The sequence below is a fragment of the Microtus ochrogaster genome, unplaced genomic scaffold, assembly GCF_000317375.1.
Source record: "Microtus ochrogaster isolate Prairie Vole_2 unplaced genomic scaffold, MicOch1.0 UNK115, whole genome shotgun sequence".
Classification (NCBI taxonomy): Eukaryota; Metazoa; Chordata; class Mammalia; order Rodentia; family Cricetidae; genus Microtus; species Microtus ochrogaster.
Window position 1 is genome coordinate 790,807 of NW_004949213.1, and position 13,960 is coordinate 804,766.

At 52.0% G+C, this 13,960-nt stretch overlaps 1 protein-coding gene across 4 annotated transcripts in view; it reads left to right on the plus strand.

Moving 5' to 3' along the window:
* The window catches only part of Akt2 (AKT serine/threonine kinase 2), a 49,154-nt gene extending 35,733 nt beyond the window's left edge, over positions 1-13,421 (plus strand). For all 4 annotated transcript variants that reach the window (XM_005371598.2, XM_013355345.2, XM_005371599.3 and 1 more), the window contains exons 5-14: positions 2,184-2,337; positions 2,741-2,872; positions 6,520-6,585; positions 7,360-7,428; positions 8,577-8,699; positions 10,082-10,210; positions 10,316-10,530; positions 10,942-11,029; positions 11,109-11,211; positions 12,001-13,421. In XM_005371598.2, coding sequence (XP_005371655.1) covers positions 2,184-2,337; positions 2,741-2,872; positions 6,520-6,585; positions 7,360-7,428; positions 8,577-8,699; positions 10,082-10,210; positions 10,316-10,530; positions 10,942-11,029; positions 11,109-11,211; positions 12,001-12,080 — 1,159 coding nt within the window. In that variant the 3' untranslated portion in view covers positions 12,081-13,421. The remainder of the gene's footprint in view (positions 1-2,183; positions 2,338-2,740; positions 2,873-6,519; positions 6,586-7,359; positions 7,429-8,576; positions 8,700-10,081; positions 10,211-10,315; positions 10,531-10,941; positions 11,030-11,108; positions 11,212-12,000) is intronic.
* Positions 13,422-13,960: the final 539 nt, after the last annotated feature.

Consider the following 13,960-nt stretch of genomic DNA (forward strand, 5'->3'; position numbering starts at 1 on the left):
CCTCACCGTGTGCGGCGACCTCACCGTGTGCGGCGACCTCACCGTGTACTCTGCCTCACCGTGTGTGCAGCGACCTCACCGTGTGCTCTGCCTCACCGTGTGCGGCGACCTCACCGTGTGCTCTGCCTCACCGTGTGCTCTGCCTCACCGTGTGTGCGGTGACCTCACCGTGCACGCTGGCCTCACTGTGACCTCACTGTGCGCTCTGACCTCATTGTATAAAGGTTCTAGGGCAATGGGAACTTGTGGCCACCTGGATCTTTTATACCTACCAAGTACCCAACTTCTAGAAGTTGCTAGAAGCATGCTCCATTGAAAATGGGAAACAGTTGGGCATGGTGGTACATGTCTATCTCAGTACTGGAAGGGCTCAGGTCACATACTTAAAAGGTCTAGGCCCAGTCGGGTGTTAGTAGTGCACATCTTTAATACAGGCACTTGGGAGGCAGAGGCAGGCAGATCCCTGTGAGTTTGAGGCCAGCCTGATCTAAAGAGCAAGTTTCAGGACAGCCAGGGCTACGTAGAGAAACCATGTCTTAAAAGAACAAACACAAACAAAAAAAAAAGTTCTAGGCTCCATAGCAAGACACCTTCTCAAAAAAACAAAGAGCAGATGTCAGTTCCTGCCTTGTGGGGTTTAGGGGCCTCCAGTCTCTTAGGTAGGGGAACAGTGTGCCAGCATTGTTCGTGCACCGGTCCCACAGAGCATGGTGTGTCCACACATCTCTCACAGAGCGTAGCCTCACAGGTAAAAGGCCAGTTGGGAAGGCAGATCCCTCCAGATGGTAACAGGAACCTCTCAGCTTTGTTTCTGCTTGCTTCAGCAGGGCTGGAGCTGAGCAGGAGCTCCTTTGCCCGCTGGCCCTGGGGAAGACCACAGGTCATCTGAGAGCCCAGTGATCAGGCTTGGAGCCCTCTTGCTGAGGGTTTTTTTTGGGGGGTGGGGGGTGGGGTCTGGTTTTGTTGTTTGTACTAGGAAGGAGCCCATGCTTTGGGCATGGACAAGTTCTCTGCCACTGAACCACATTCCCTGAGTCTGAGTTTTCTCTTTTGTGATGTGGGGAGGGGGAGTAGGTGTTCTGCATTTGTTAGAGGCTTCTCTGATCCCTTGCTTTCTAATTCCCCTTGGACAACCAGGACTCCCGAGTCACCCCCCACCCTCAACTGTTGCAAAGGAATGTTTGTGCCTTCTGAGCCCCATGTGAGGAGAGCATGTCTGACTGTGAGCACAGACCTCCAGACTGCTGTGCACTGTTTCCTTCATCCCAAGTCTGTGTAGACTTGTGTCAGCCTCTGAGCTGCAGAGTGTATCATCACATACACACTCAAGCCTTTTCTGTGCCCCCAACAGTCTGAAGGCACTGATGCCTTGCTCCGTTGTTACTAAGATGCTACCTTCGGAAAGACATGCTGCTGTTTCCCACCATTCTCAGGCCTTTTTGTAGACACAAGCAAACTACACAGAGGTTCAGGCCCCCTACAATTGCTGTGTTGCTAGGTCAAAAATGAAGGATGTGGACAACTGAGTGTTTTGCAGCCGTATGTCTGTGTGCAACCTCTGGTCATTTGCACCACCTCACAGACAGAATGCTTTGCAAAGATTAAGACACGTTCTAGCTCAGGAGTGCCAGCACCAGCTTACTATCCTCCAGTCAGCCCCTCTACTGGGACTGACCTCCGTTCCAACAGTTTTTCTTCCTTGTGCCTGACTGGCTGGGCACCTTGGGGTCCCGCTGGCCAGCTCTTGCTTCATAAGATCTGTGGCTGCTCTGGCTCTTGAGGTTTCCTTTTCTTTCTGCTTTCTTTGCACAAAACACTGGTAGTTTGGAAGCCTGAGCTTCTCACTTGCTCTGAAGTAGTTCAAGAGAGCGCTGGTTGTCTCTCCCAAGGCTCAGTGTGACTTCTTAGTCTCAAGAGCCTCACACAAAGTGTTATCCTTCCTTTGATCATCTCCACATTCCCTGACTTCAAGGTTCCTCCCTGCAGTGCACCTCAGAAGGCGGCAGCTCTGTCTTTATGTCTCTGCTGCATTCTGTGCAGCCTGAGCCTGTATGACTCAGTTTTGCCAGCCTTGGATCTCAGCAAGTGCTGGAAGGGGCTTGGCCATGGGCTTGCCGTTTGTGGGCAGTGGGCTGTGGCTGGGCATGGAGGAATTCTCAGGACTTGTGTTGTGTCTCATACAGGGAAGAGTGGATGCGGGCTATCCAGATGGTCGCCAACAGTCTGAAGCAGCGGGTCCCAGGTGAGGATGCCATGGAGTACAGGTGTGGCTCCCCCAGTGACTCTTCCACGGCTGAGATGATGGAGGTGGCTGTCAACAAGGCACGGGCCAAAGTGGTAAGTGTTGGTGGCAGGTGGCTAGGGGCTGGGGCTGCAGCAAACCTGCTTGCCTGGGTTTCCACACAATATACAGGGGGGCAGCAAAGGTCTTCATGACTTCCTTGTGTAAGGTGACTTCTGGTTATGGATGTTGTTTTGGGACAGCTCTGTGCTCATGGGGTGAGAGACAGTGCCAGGGCAAACTGCTCTGAATCTGTTGGGGAGGTTGAAGGCTCATGCTGGGAAAGCCTAGGCCTGCCTGCAGCTCCAGCACACAAGAGTTGCCATCTACTTCCTCTACCCCAGTCCCCCATGAAGCCCTTGAGCCGTAGTGTCTTTTGAGTGTCCTCTTCCTTGTTAAATTGTCATCACATGAGCCAAATGCCAAACACCAAAGGCTGTGTGTTCTCCCTACCCACAGACCATGAACGACTTCGATTATCTCAAACTTCTTGGTAAAGGCACCTTTGGCAAAGTCATCCTAGTGCGGGAGAAGGCCACTGGCCGCTATTATGCCATGAAGATCCTGAGGAAGGAAGTCATCATTGCCAAGGTGGGCCACTGAGGCCGGGGGTGGGGGAGACTTCAGCAGGCGTGTCCAAAACTAGCACTGTAGTAACTTTAGGTTAGACCTGATGGCTTTAGTTGTGGTTTGTGAAGTAGGGCAGCCTCAGTTCTGTAAAGAGTGCTCCTTCCAGGTCAGGACAGAACAGTTCAGACGGCAACAGCAGCAAGGAAACAGAACACAGAGGGAACGCTGAATGGTTAACATTAGGTAATCTCGGGCTAGCTTTTATTGGGACTAAAAAGCAGAGGAAACTTTCTTACCATGCAGCCTCCTGTTTTCAGGAAAACTGATCTCTGCCCATCCAGCTGCTTCTGCTAGGCCCTAGTGCTTGATTCATAACAGTGGCCTGTAATGGATGGGAAGGGCTCAGCAGTGGAGCATGTGACAGACATCAGCAAGGCCCCATTCCAGAATGAGTACCTTAGATGACAAGAGCCATCCTTTTTAGGAGTGAGGGAGAATGCTGAGAATGGAGCCCGGGGTCTTCTAGTTACCCCTGCAAGCTTTGTGCCACTGAACCATACCCCAGTGTCCTCAGGAGCTACTGTCTGCTGCTGGACCATACTTGGTAGCTCTTTCAGGGTTGGGACATTTGCCCCTGCCATCTGATGCTGTGTCCTTATTTTTTCCCACACATTCTGTCCCAAGCTCATGGGATCACTGAGGAGAAAAGCCTGAGCCCCAGAAGACCTGAGCTGCACTCAGCAGGTGCTGTTAGGAAGTATGATAGGGAGAGAGCTCAGCAGGCAGGAACTTGCTCGACTAGTGCAAGTTCCTGGATTTGATCCCAGCCAAAACAGTTCTCTTGGTTTTGTTTGTTTATTTTGAAGATTTATTTATTGTGTATACTGTGTGCTGCCTACATGTATACCCACACACCAGGAGAGGGCACCAGACCTCATTACAGGTGGTTGTGAGCCACCATGTGGTTGCTGGGAATTGAACTCAGGACCTCTGGAAGAGCAGCCAGTGCTCTTAACCTCTGAGCCATCTCTCTAGTCCCTCTTGTTGTTTTTTAACCTTATTTAAAGTTTTTATAATAGAAGATTCCAAATTCACATACACTTGGCTGTCCTGGAACTCTCCTAGACCAAGCTGACTTCAAACTCAGACATCTGCCTCTGCCTCTCAAGGGCTCAAGTTAAAGGCATGAGTCACCATGCTTGTGTGAGACTTGTAAGGAAAAATAAACACAATTAGACTGTCTGTGTGGTTGTCATTGTTAACAGTTACCAGTATTGAGCCTCATTTCATTGACCCTGCTTTCGCTTTCTGTGGGGATCCCTGCAAGTGCTGCGGCCAGCAGGGAGAAGGAAACCTGATTCAGCACAACTTAGTTAGCCTGGCTGGCTCAGACTTGGGGAGTATGACCCTGGTTTATTTTTGACAAATTTAAACACAGTGCAACTTTGAGAAAGGGTATCCTTGTGACAGTTAACACAGCAAAACTGAAGAGGTGGCTACATCAAAACTCTTTTTCTAGTATGCGCCTTCTGCAGAGCACATTTGTCCTTGCCCATAAGAGTGGTTTGAGAAGCAGTGCTCAGGATAAGGTTCTAGGGAGGAGGAATTTTTCATTTTCTTTGTTTTGTTTTGTTTTGTTTTGTTTGACACAGGGTCTCTGTGTAGCCCTGGCTGTTCTAGAACTCACTCAGTAGACCAGGCAGGCTGGCCTTGCATTTAAGGATGCGCCTGTCCCTGCCTCCGGAGTGACCACCAGTGCCAGTGGAAGGAAGGGTTTGTGATAAGCTTAGTAGTGCTTTACTGCTCCTGGGTACACAGCCCTCTTTGTAACAGTGAATGGATTACATTGACTGAGAACCATGCTCGGGAGAGGCCTGACTTTCCAGATTAGCAGACTAACACATCCATTCCCTCCCATTGAGACAAGCCTGTGTTCTTCACAGCTCTGCTTCTCTATTGCCGTCTATAAGTGCATGGGCCACCTGTCCTCTATAGGCTGTTTTCTTCCCTTCCTTCCTTCCTTCCTTCCTTCCTTCCTTCCTTCCTTCCTTCCTTCCTCTTTTTTTTTGTTTTTGTTTTTTAATTGTGTTGTTGTTCTGCCTGCATATGTGTCTGCACACCATATGTGCAATGCCCAAGGAGGCAAAAAGAAGGCATTAGATTTCCTGGAACCAGAGTTAAGTTGTGAGCAGCCACGTGGGTGCCAGGAATTGAACCTGGGTCCTCTGGAAGAAAACATTTTTAACCACTGAGCCATCTTTGCAGCCCCTCAGCTCTTTCTTTTTTTTTTCTTTCTTTTTCTTTTTTCTTTTTTTTTTTTGAGTCTAGAGTATTGAGTATTTTCAGGTATATTCTAGCCATATCATTTCACCTGTGTATATTTTAAAAAAATTTTTTAAAAGATTACTTGTATGTATTTGTGGGGAAGAGTGCACATGAACGCAGTTGCCTGTGAAAGCCTGAAGGTTGTGTCAGGTCTCCTGGAGTTGGGGTTGTAGGCCATTAACTAACATGGGTGTTTGGGAATTGAATTTGGGTCCTCTGCAAGAAGAAACAAAACTACTTACAGATTCTTGGTAAAATTGATCCAGGGCAGGGCTTGTCAGCTTCAGCACTGCATTGTGGGCCTCATCCTTCTTCAGAGTGGGGCTGTTCTGTTCGTTATAGGAGGGTTAGCATCCCCAGCTGTGCACGCAGAGGGTACCAGCAGCCTCCCCACTTCTGATAATTAGAAATGATCTGATACCCAGTATCTCCCGAGTGTAAGCCCTCGTCCAGGTTGTTGAGGTAGTAAAAGGAGGCGTCAAGAAGCTCTCCTACAGTCCTGCCCTTGGGCAAACACCAAACTTCAGCTTGTGAGGCAATGTCCTTCCCACCTCCCATGTGACCACCCTGAGTTTCTGACAAGGTGGACCCAGAGAGTTTGTGTTTCTACAAGTTCCCTGGGAGGTGGATGCTGCGGGTGCCGGGCCTCACCCTGAGAAGTACTGCTTAGACCTAGAGCCGTCCTTCTCTCAAGGTGCTCTCCCACCTGGGAAGTGGAGACAAGATTGCATACTGTCTGCTGTTGCCACCTTCAGGCTACATGTCAGTGCCGCGTCACTGGCAGGCTGAGGTGGGCAGTGTGTGAGGAGGAGAGGTTCTGGTTGTTCACACCGTTCAGTTCCCGACTGCAGTACTCTGCGGCTTTAGGCCTGTGGAGACATTATCCATCATTATAGGAGCATATGGCAGAGGGCCTGGGAAGGAGGTCTGGGTTCCCAATAGCACGTTCAAGACACACACATACCTGTAGTGACCTAGTTTCCTCCCATTAGGCTCTATGTCCTCATAGCCTTCCACTTCCCAAGAATGCAGTAGGTGGGAACCGAGTCTCCAGCACATGGTCCCTTGGGTCCTTGATGATTTGGGCTACAGTGGAATGCTAGTGGCTGGCCCGGGCTCGGGTGGTGCTAGCCCCATCTCTCCATTGTAGAGTCTTAGCAGCTGTTCACTGTTGCTCTGAGACCACCCTTATCTGGGCTGCCGTTTGGCCAGGGCCTGAGAAGTCCTGTTCTGCCCCTGTCACTCTGATTTCCCCGGTGGGCATAGTTTCACCTGGATGTTGCTCCGTGGTGGCTGCAGGTTGGCATGTGTCCCTGCCACTCAGCTGCACTGTCTGTTCACAGGATGAAGTTGCCCACACGGTCACTGAGAGCCGGGTCCTGCAGAACACCAGGCATCCCTTCCTTACTGTGAGTTCCCTCCCTGCCAACCCTCGGGCAGAGTTCTAGGAAAGAACTAAAGCCTCGCCACTGTAAGCCCTGTTTCGGTGTAGCCCAGGTAGGCCAGGCTAAGCATCACTGGCCTCCCAGGCTGCTTGAACACCAGGCCCCTGGGGGAGAGTTGCATGGCAGCCATCTTTGGGACTGAGGGGCACCCAACCCAGCTGGCCAAAGTGGGAAGGTTGCCTTTTGGTTTTGGTTTTAAGGTACCATAGACAGAAACATGTTGTCATGGTGTGCCTGTTGACTCCTGCTATGGGCCAAGGTCTCTGTGACGTCCCTGTCAGTTTAGGGAACTAGGTTAAGCATGCTGCCCTAGGAAGGCACGGTGCTTTTTCACATGAGATTTTATCAGATACCTCAATATGGAAGACAGAACCACGTAGTTTATGGTTTTTGTGAGCAGAGGGATTGGTGAGGAATCCTCTGGAGGGCTTCTTAGGATACAGTATGAGGACAGCTGTGCACTGACAGCCCGTCTGTCTTGCCTTTAGAGTCAGTACCCAGTCCAGTGTCACTCAGGGGTTCATGTGCTAGGGAGCACAGCTCTGTGTGTGTCTCACTACTCAGCAAGGAGGGCGCCAGTGAGACAGCTCTGGAGAGTCAGACCATATTTTTCTCCCATGAACATGCCTGGCATTTGAACCCCTGTGACCCAAGCAGGGCATAGTGTGCCAGTTCGGGTTCCTGCTCTCCAGCTGGCGGAGCTTTCCTTCTGTCCCAGCATTCTGGTTCCCTTCACAGGCCCTGAAGTATGCCTTCCAGACCCATGACCGCCTATGCTTCGTGATGGAGTATGCCAACGGGGGTGAGGTGAGCTCTGCCATCTGGCCACTTTTTGGTGTTGGTGAGGGAAGCAAAGAAGACCTGGGTGAGATGGGGTGCACGCAGACGTGTGTGTGTGTGTGTGTGTGTGAGAGAGAGAGAGAGAGAGAGAGAGAGAGAGAGAGAGAGAGAGAGAGAGAGAGAGATTTTTATTGACTGGTAGCACGTTCTATGGGGGGGGTGGTTATTGACTTTAGCACGTTCTACCCTGTTCTCCCTGAAGCAGGTGGTACAAGATGCACTTCTGAGGTGGGCAGGCTTGGGGCGGGTTACTGGGTGACTCACTCAAGTTCACATTGCTACCATGCTGCTGGGCGGGATTCAAAGCCAGGTGCAGGAGCTGTGGGGTGCACTGCCAGTGCAAGGAAAGATTTTCTTGGGGACACCTGAGAAAGCACATAGGCTCCAGGCCCTAGCCCCGAGTCCTGAGTCTCTACCACGCCTCTGTGCCTGTGTCTGTCGCCCATGCACCACTCAGTCTCAGTAGTGCCCTAGATAGACGTGGCTCCTACTGACTGCCCCAGTTGCCTTGCTCAGCAGATCAGTCACTGGTTGGCTGGTTGCCCCCGCCATCACTTTTGTCACCTCTCCATCACTTGTCCCCTCATACTGTCTCTACCTACCTACCCTTGCATTGGCACTTACCGGTCTGGCTGTTAATTAATGTGTTCATTTGCTTATTTATTGGCAAAATCTCATTCAGATAACCCAGGCTGATTTCAAACTCAATCGCATTCTGTAGCTAAGGCTGACCTTGAATTCTTGATTCTCCGCTTTCTGCCTCCTAAATACTGGGATTACAGATCCACACCAGCCTCATTCTTCATTCATTCATTCATTCATTCATTCATTCATTCATTCAAATAGAATCTTGTGTAACCCAGGCTAGGCTCAAACTCACCCTGTAGCCAAGGCTGGCCTTGAATTTCTACTTAGCTGCTTCAGCCTCCCTGTGCTGAGGCTGTGGGCGAGCTTCACCATGCCGGTCTGTATCCTTCATCCTTGTCTCAAATTTTCTTCACGCACTGTCCTTTCCTTGGTCCTTCTTGCTGAAGCCTGTCTTTTCTGGGGCACGCCATGGGGCTGGGGGGCCAGGACTTGGGGAGCCAGTGCTGAGGCCTCACCTCTTCCTGCAGCTGTTCTTCCATCTCTCTCGGGAACGAGTCTTCACGGAGGATCGGGCCCGATTTTATGGTGCGGAGATCGTGTCAGCTCTTGAGTACTTGCATTCGAGAGATGTGGTGTACCGTGACATCAAGGTCAGTAGACAATGGCCCGGGACAAGTGTCGGGTGGGGGTGCACAGAAGGTCCAGGCTGGCCCGTTCTATGATGAAGACCTGTGAGCACCGCAGGCTGCTGATGGGGTTGTGGGTTGGCAGCATCCAGAGCGTAACTTGGCAGTGACACCAGAACTACTTGCCAGCCATCTGCTTGCCTTGTGCACACCAGAAACCGGGACATGTCTTCACTGGGGAAGGTGTGCACACACTTAGAGCACACTCCATGCTGCCCACAGCACCTGCTACCAGAAAGTGGGCACCATGTGCTGTGACATTTTCCAGGGGAAACTTTAGGTAGCAGAGCAAGCCACACAGCAAATGTGGCTGCATCCCATGGGCCAACATTGAGGGAAGGGCCGGAGGAGATGACATGGATCCTTCTCAGCTGGACTTGGGATGAAGCTTGGTGGTGTAGTGTCTGCGGGGTGTGCAGCGCACAGGCCAGCAGAGCATACAGCTCAGAGAAGACCAAGTAACAGCAGAGCGCTTCATAATGAGCTCCCACGGTTCTGCTGGAGCCTGACTTGTAGAGGCGTCATGGATGCTGTGTGCTCTGTATAGTGTATGCTTTATAACTAAAAACAGTGATCTGGGCTCATGCCTGTAATTTTAATACTCAGGCTGAGGCGGGGGATTGCTTTGAATTAAAAGCTAGTTTGAGGGCCGGACAGTGGTGGCACACACCTTTAATCCCAGCACTCAGGAGGCAGAGATAGGCGGATCTCTGTGAGACCCAGATCTACTAGAGCTACTAGTTCCAGGACAGCCAGGGTTGTTACACAGAGAAACCCTGTCTTGAAAAACCGAAGGAAAAAAAAAAGAAGAAAGAAAAGAAAAAGAGCCAACTAGCTTGAGCTATAGAATGACCCTGAAAATGACCAACTTCTAAGAACATAGGACCCCTCACATTGAACCTTAAGAAACTAAGACCAGGCCAGGCATGGTGGGTGGTAGATACCTTAATCCTAACAGAGTTCCCGGTCAGCCAGGGCTACACAGGAGACCATTTTCCTAAAAGAAAAGAAACTGAAACCACAGTGCATTGCTATATGGCTGTCTTGTCCTCCAGGAACCTCTGGTGTGATAACTTGCCATCTCTCAAACCATGGTTCTCAGCCTTCCTAACACTGTGACCTTTTATACAGTTCCTCATGTAGTGACCCCAACCATAATATTATTTTGGTTGTTACTTAACAAGTATAATTTTGCTATGGTTATAAATTGTGATATAAATATCTGTTTTATGATGGTCTTCGATGACCCCTGTGCAAAGGGGTTTTGACTCACTGGTTGAGAAGCGCTGCTCTAGAGGGAAACCCTGGGAGGATCTACCCCTCATAGATTGACTTCTTTTAAACAGCTGGAAAACCTCATGCTGGACAAAGATGGCCACATCAAGATCACTGACTTTGGCTTGTGCAAAGAGGGCATCAGTGATGGGGCCACCATGAAAACCTTCTGTGGTACCCCGGAGTACCTGGCGCCTGAGGTGTCTGGGCGTGGGGGCATGGGAGCATGCAGGCCAAGGGCGGAGGGAGTTCTGAGGGTGGAGACGCTCTAGCTTCCCCTGCCTAGCCTCTTATTGCTCCTCCAGGTGCTGGAGGACAATGACTACGGGCGTGCGGTGGACTGGTGGGGGCTGGGCGTGGTCATGTACGAGATGATGTGTGGCCGCCTACCCTTCTACAACCAGGATCATGAGCGCCTCTTTGAGCTCATCCTCATGGAGGAGATCCGCTTCCCACGAACACTTGGGCCAGAAGCCAAGTCCCTGTTGGCTGGACTGCTGAAGAAGGACCCTAAGCAGAGGTGTGGCCTGACTGTGTGTGGTCCCCTGAACAACCCCAGTGGCCCCACAGTAGGCATTTCCACAGCCTGCCTGTACTTCCCTGCCTCTTGGCAGGAATACAGGGGGCACAGGAATACAACCTTCTTTTGGGCAGCCTGAGGTCATGGGACCATATATGGTTGAGCCAGTGTGTGTGTTGTCTGCCTTCTAAGCCTGCCCTGCCACCCTCTTCATGGGTAGAGATGAGGCCCAGATTGCCTTCTCCCTGCCCAAGCATGAGTTCTTCAAGCTTAGGTCCTGTCTGAAAGGTGGTTTGTGTAGGACAGCATCGTTAGAGGCTACACAAGGGCCCTGCACTCTGGATCATATCTGCCTGTGTTTGAGCCTAGCTCCCAGAACCTGCCATGTTGGTGATGTTTGTCTCTGCCCAGGCTCGGCGGAGGGCCCAGTGATGCGAAGGAGGTCATGGAGCACAGGTTCTTCCTCAGCATCAACTGGCAGGATGTGGTACAGAGAAAGGTGAGCAGTCTCGCCTGCTCCAGGGCTCTCACCTGCTCACGGGTGACCTGTCATTGCTGACCCAGCTTCCTCTCCACAGCTCCTGCCACCCTTTAAACCTCAGGTCACTTCTGAAGTGGACACAAGGTACTTCGATGATGAGTTCACCGCCCAGTCCATCACAATCACACCCCCGGACCGCTGTGAGTTTCTGAGACCCGTTGCCCTTGGGTGGCTGAGAGATGGGGTCTGCCCTGGGTCCTGCTTGCCAGGGGGACCTTGATTGGCTGCCTTTATTGGGTCTGGCCAGTCTCCTCTAAGATCTGCTTGCAAGGTCTGCTGTTGCTGTAAGGGTCGTCAGGGACTATGCCTACAGTATATTCTGGGGTTTGGGCTAGAGCACTCTGCTGACTGTGTTCTTGATTGGAAGCCACCCCAAGGCTGGGCACTCAGTCCTGGGACAGCTCTGAGCTCTCAGCTTCCCTGGGTTCCCAGAACCAGGAAGGCTGAGGAGAAACTTGGCCTGGCAGTGTGGCAGCCAAGATGCGTTCCAGGCAGAAGTGGCCTGTGGCTATCAATCATGAGAGAACCTTGGAGTGAAAGGACAGGTTGTAGGTGGGCAGAGGGGACCTGGGGTTAAAGTAGGAGCTTCTGGGGTCACCTGTGGCATTGGAACCCATGTAAGGGTTCTTTGTGCCTGGACTATTGACAGTCCCATAACTGCAGGTGAGTATGGGCGGGGACAGGCCAGCGGCGAGTCTGAGCTAGACCCTGGTGATGGGGAGAGGACATTCAGAAGACCCAGCCTGGGGAGGAGGCTAAGTCCTCTCTCTAGAAGCAAGCTGCTTTCCTTCAGTGCTAGTGCTGTGGGCCACTGCTGGCTCAGGCTTCTGTCATCCCAGCGCCTCTCTCTGTGGCACTTTCCCAGTGGGGTGGGGGTGGGCACGCCTGCTGTGCCCTCATCTCCACGGCATCTCCACCCAACCCCACAGATGACAGCCTGGGCTCGCTGGAACTGGACCAGCGGACACACTTCCCCCAGTTCTCCTACTCGGCCAGCATCCGAGAGTGAGCAGCCCTCTGCCACCACAGGACACAAGCATGGCCGCCATCCACTGCCTGGGTGGCTTTTTAAAGAAAACTTTCTTTTGCCTTTTGGTTTGTGTTCCCTTCCCTGTTCCCCTCACTTCCATACCCAGTTTCTACTTCAGTTCTTGCCCAGCCTTGGCGGTCCTGGCTTCTTCCAGTCTCCCTCTGTTTCCAGATGAGTGCTGGGGACCTGCCCAAGGGTGGGCTGTTGGGAGGATGGAGAGAAGTTGTATCACCACAGCCTCCAGAAGGGTGAAGTGAGGAGCCATGGGGCCACCTGGGTTTGGGGGCAAGCCATCAGAGGCCACATCTGGATGAAACCTGCCCCACCCAGCACCCCAGATTCCTTCTATGCTGTCATCTGGGTAGTCTATCTGCTGCCACCTCACCTGGGGCAGAAAAGCAATAATGTTCAGGGACAGGCAGAGGCCTTTGGAAGCCGAGGGATCTGGGTTTGGCTCCATGGAAAATGGAGCCAAGTCCTTGAGTCTTGGTGGGGGGAACCAGGACCAGGAGCTGCCTCCTGAACCTGCCTCTTTCTCCCAAGTTCCTCTCTTGATTCTGGATAGAGCAGGAGGAACATTTGGGGGCCAGCCCTCCTGCCTACAGCTCTGTGCCTTACCAGGCCTTCCTTCTAGCCAGCCTTGCCTCCCACTGAGCCCTATCCCCTTTGGATGGCTCATTTTCTGCCTGGGGCAGAGGGAAGCCAACCTTGGCTGTTACACGTCTTACACCAAGACAGTATTGGGCCCCTTGGACTTGACTGAGGTCTGAGAGGGGACAGAGATGGGGACAGGTATCTCTGGTACACGTTGGGATGGGGGCCTCCTCATCTCCAGGGCCCCCGTTCTGGAGCCTTAAATTGAATGTGTGAGTGAGTCTGTGTCAGTGCCGTGGGTGCCAGTGTGCACCCTGCTCTAGCAGTGAGCATCTCAGTTTCCTGGGATGCAGGTGCCCACAGCTGTATGCAGCACATGTGTGAGTGGGTTCAGGCCTCAACCCCAGCCTGAGCATTTGATCCCATGGGGTACAGCGGGTGCAAGGGGTCCACCTGCTGCTCTGGCCATGTTTCCCCATCCCCAATATCTCTGGGTGTTTAGAATTGAATTTTCCTGGTTTTACTTTCCCACCTCCCCCCCCCTCAGACTAGGTGGTTACAAAAAGGCAGTAGGGTGGGGGTGGGCAGGGATGGTATGGGGGTCGTCTGTTTTTTCCTTTTTATGTGTGTATGTTTATCTGACAGTTCTCTCCCATCCCTACTGGCCTTTCCTTACTCCTCATATTTGTACGGTACAAGCAATAAAGACACTCATTTCAGACCAGGGCCCAGTCCACATTTCCTTAGCCAACCAATCCCTACTCCTGTACTGTGGTACTAGTGGACCTGGCACCACCCGTCATCTGCCTGTCTGGTTCTGAGGCCCATGGAACTATGGAGCTGGGGAAGTAGATGGGCAGGTCCAGGCTGCAGGGGGTAGGGGACTATTGAGGGAAGGCGATAGGGTGGTTTGGACTGGGTAGGGATGGGTTCAGGCCCTTAGAAGCTGCCAGATTTGGGGCAGCTGGTGTCTACAAACAGGACACCTGTGTGCAGTGTGGTCTGTAGGAGGAACCTCCAAGCCCTAGAACATTTCTCTGTGAAACCAGGAAACCTTAATGTCCCCAAATGCCATCATGAAACCTGTCCTGACAACACTTGCGGTCACACCCTTTATTGAAATCCCCATACTGAATCTGGGACTCCGTGGGGCATCTCCCTCTCCCATACACAGGTACTAGGCCACACAGAGTCTGGTGCGGACGAATTTATTCCAGGTTTTAGTAGAGGCAGGAGCATGGCAGGAATGGAAAGCTGAGAGCTTG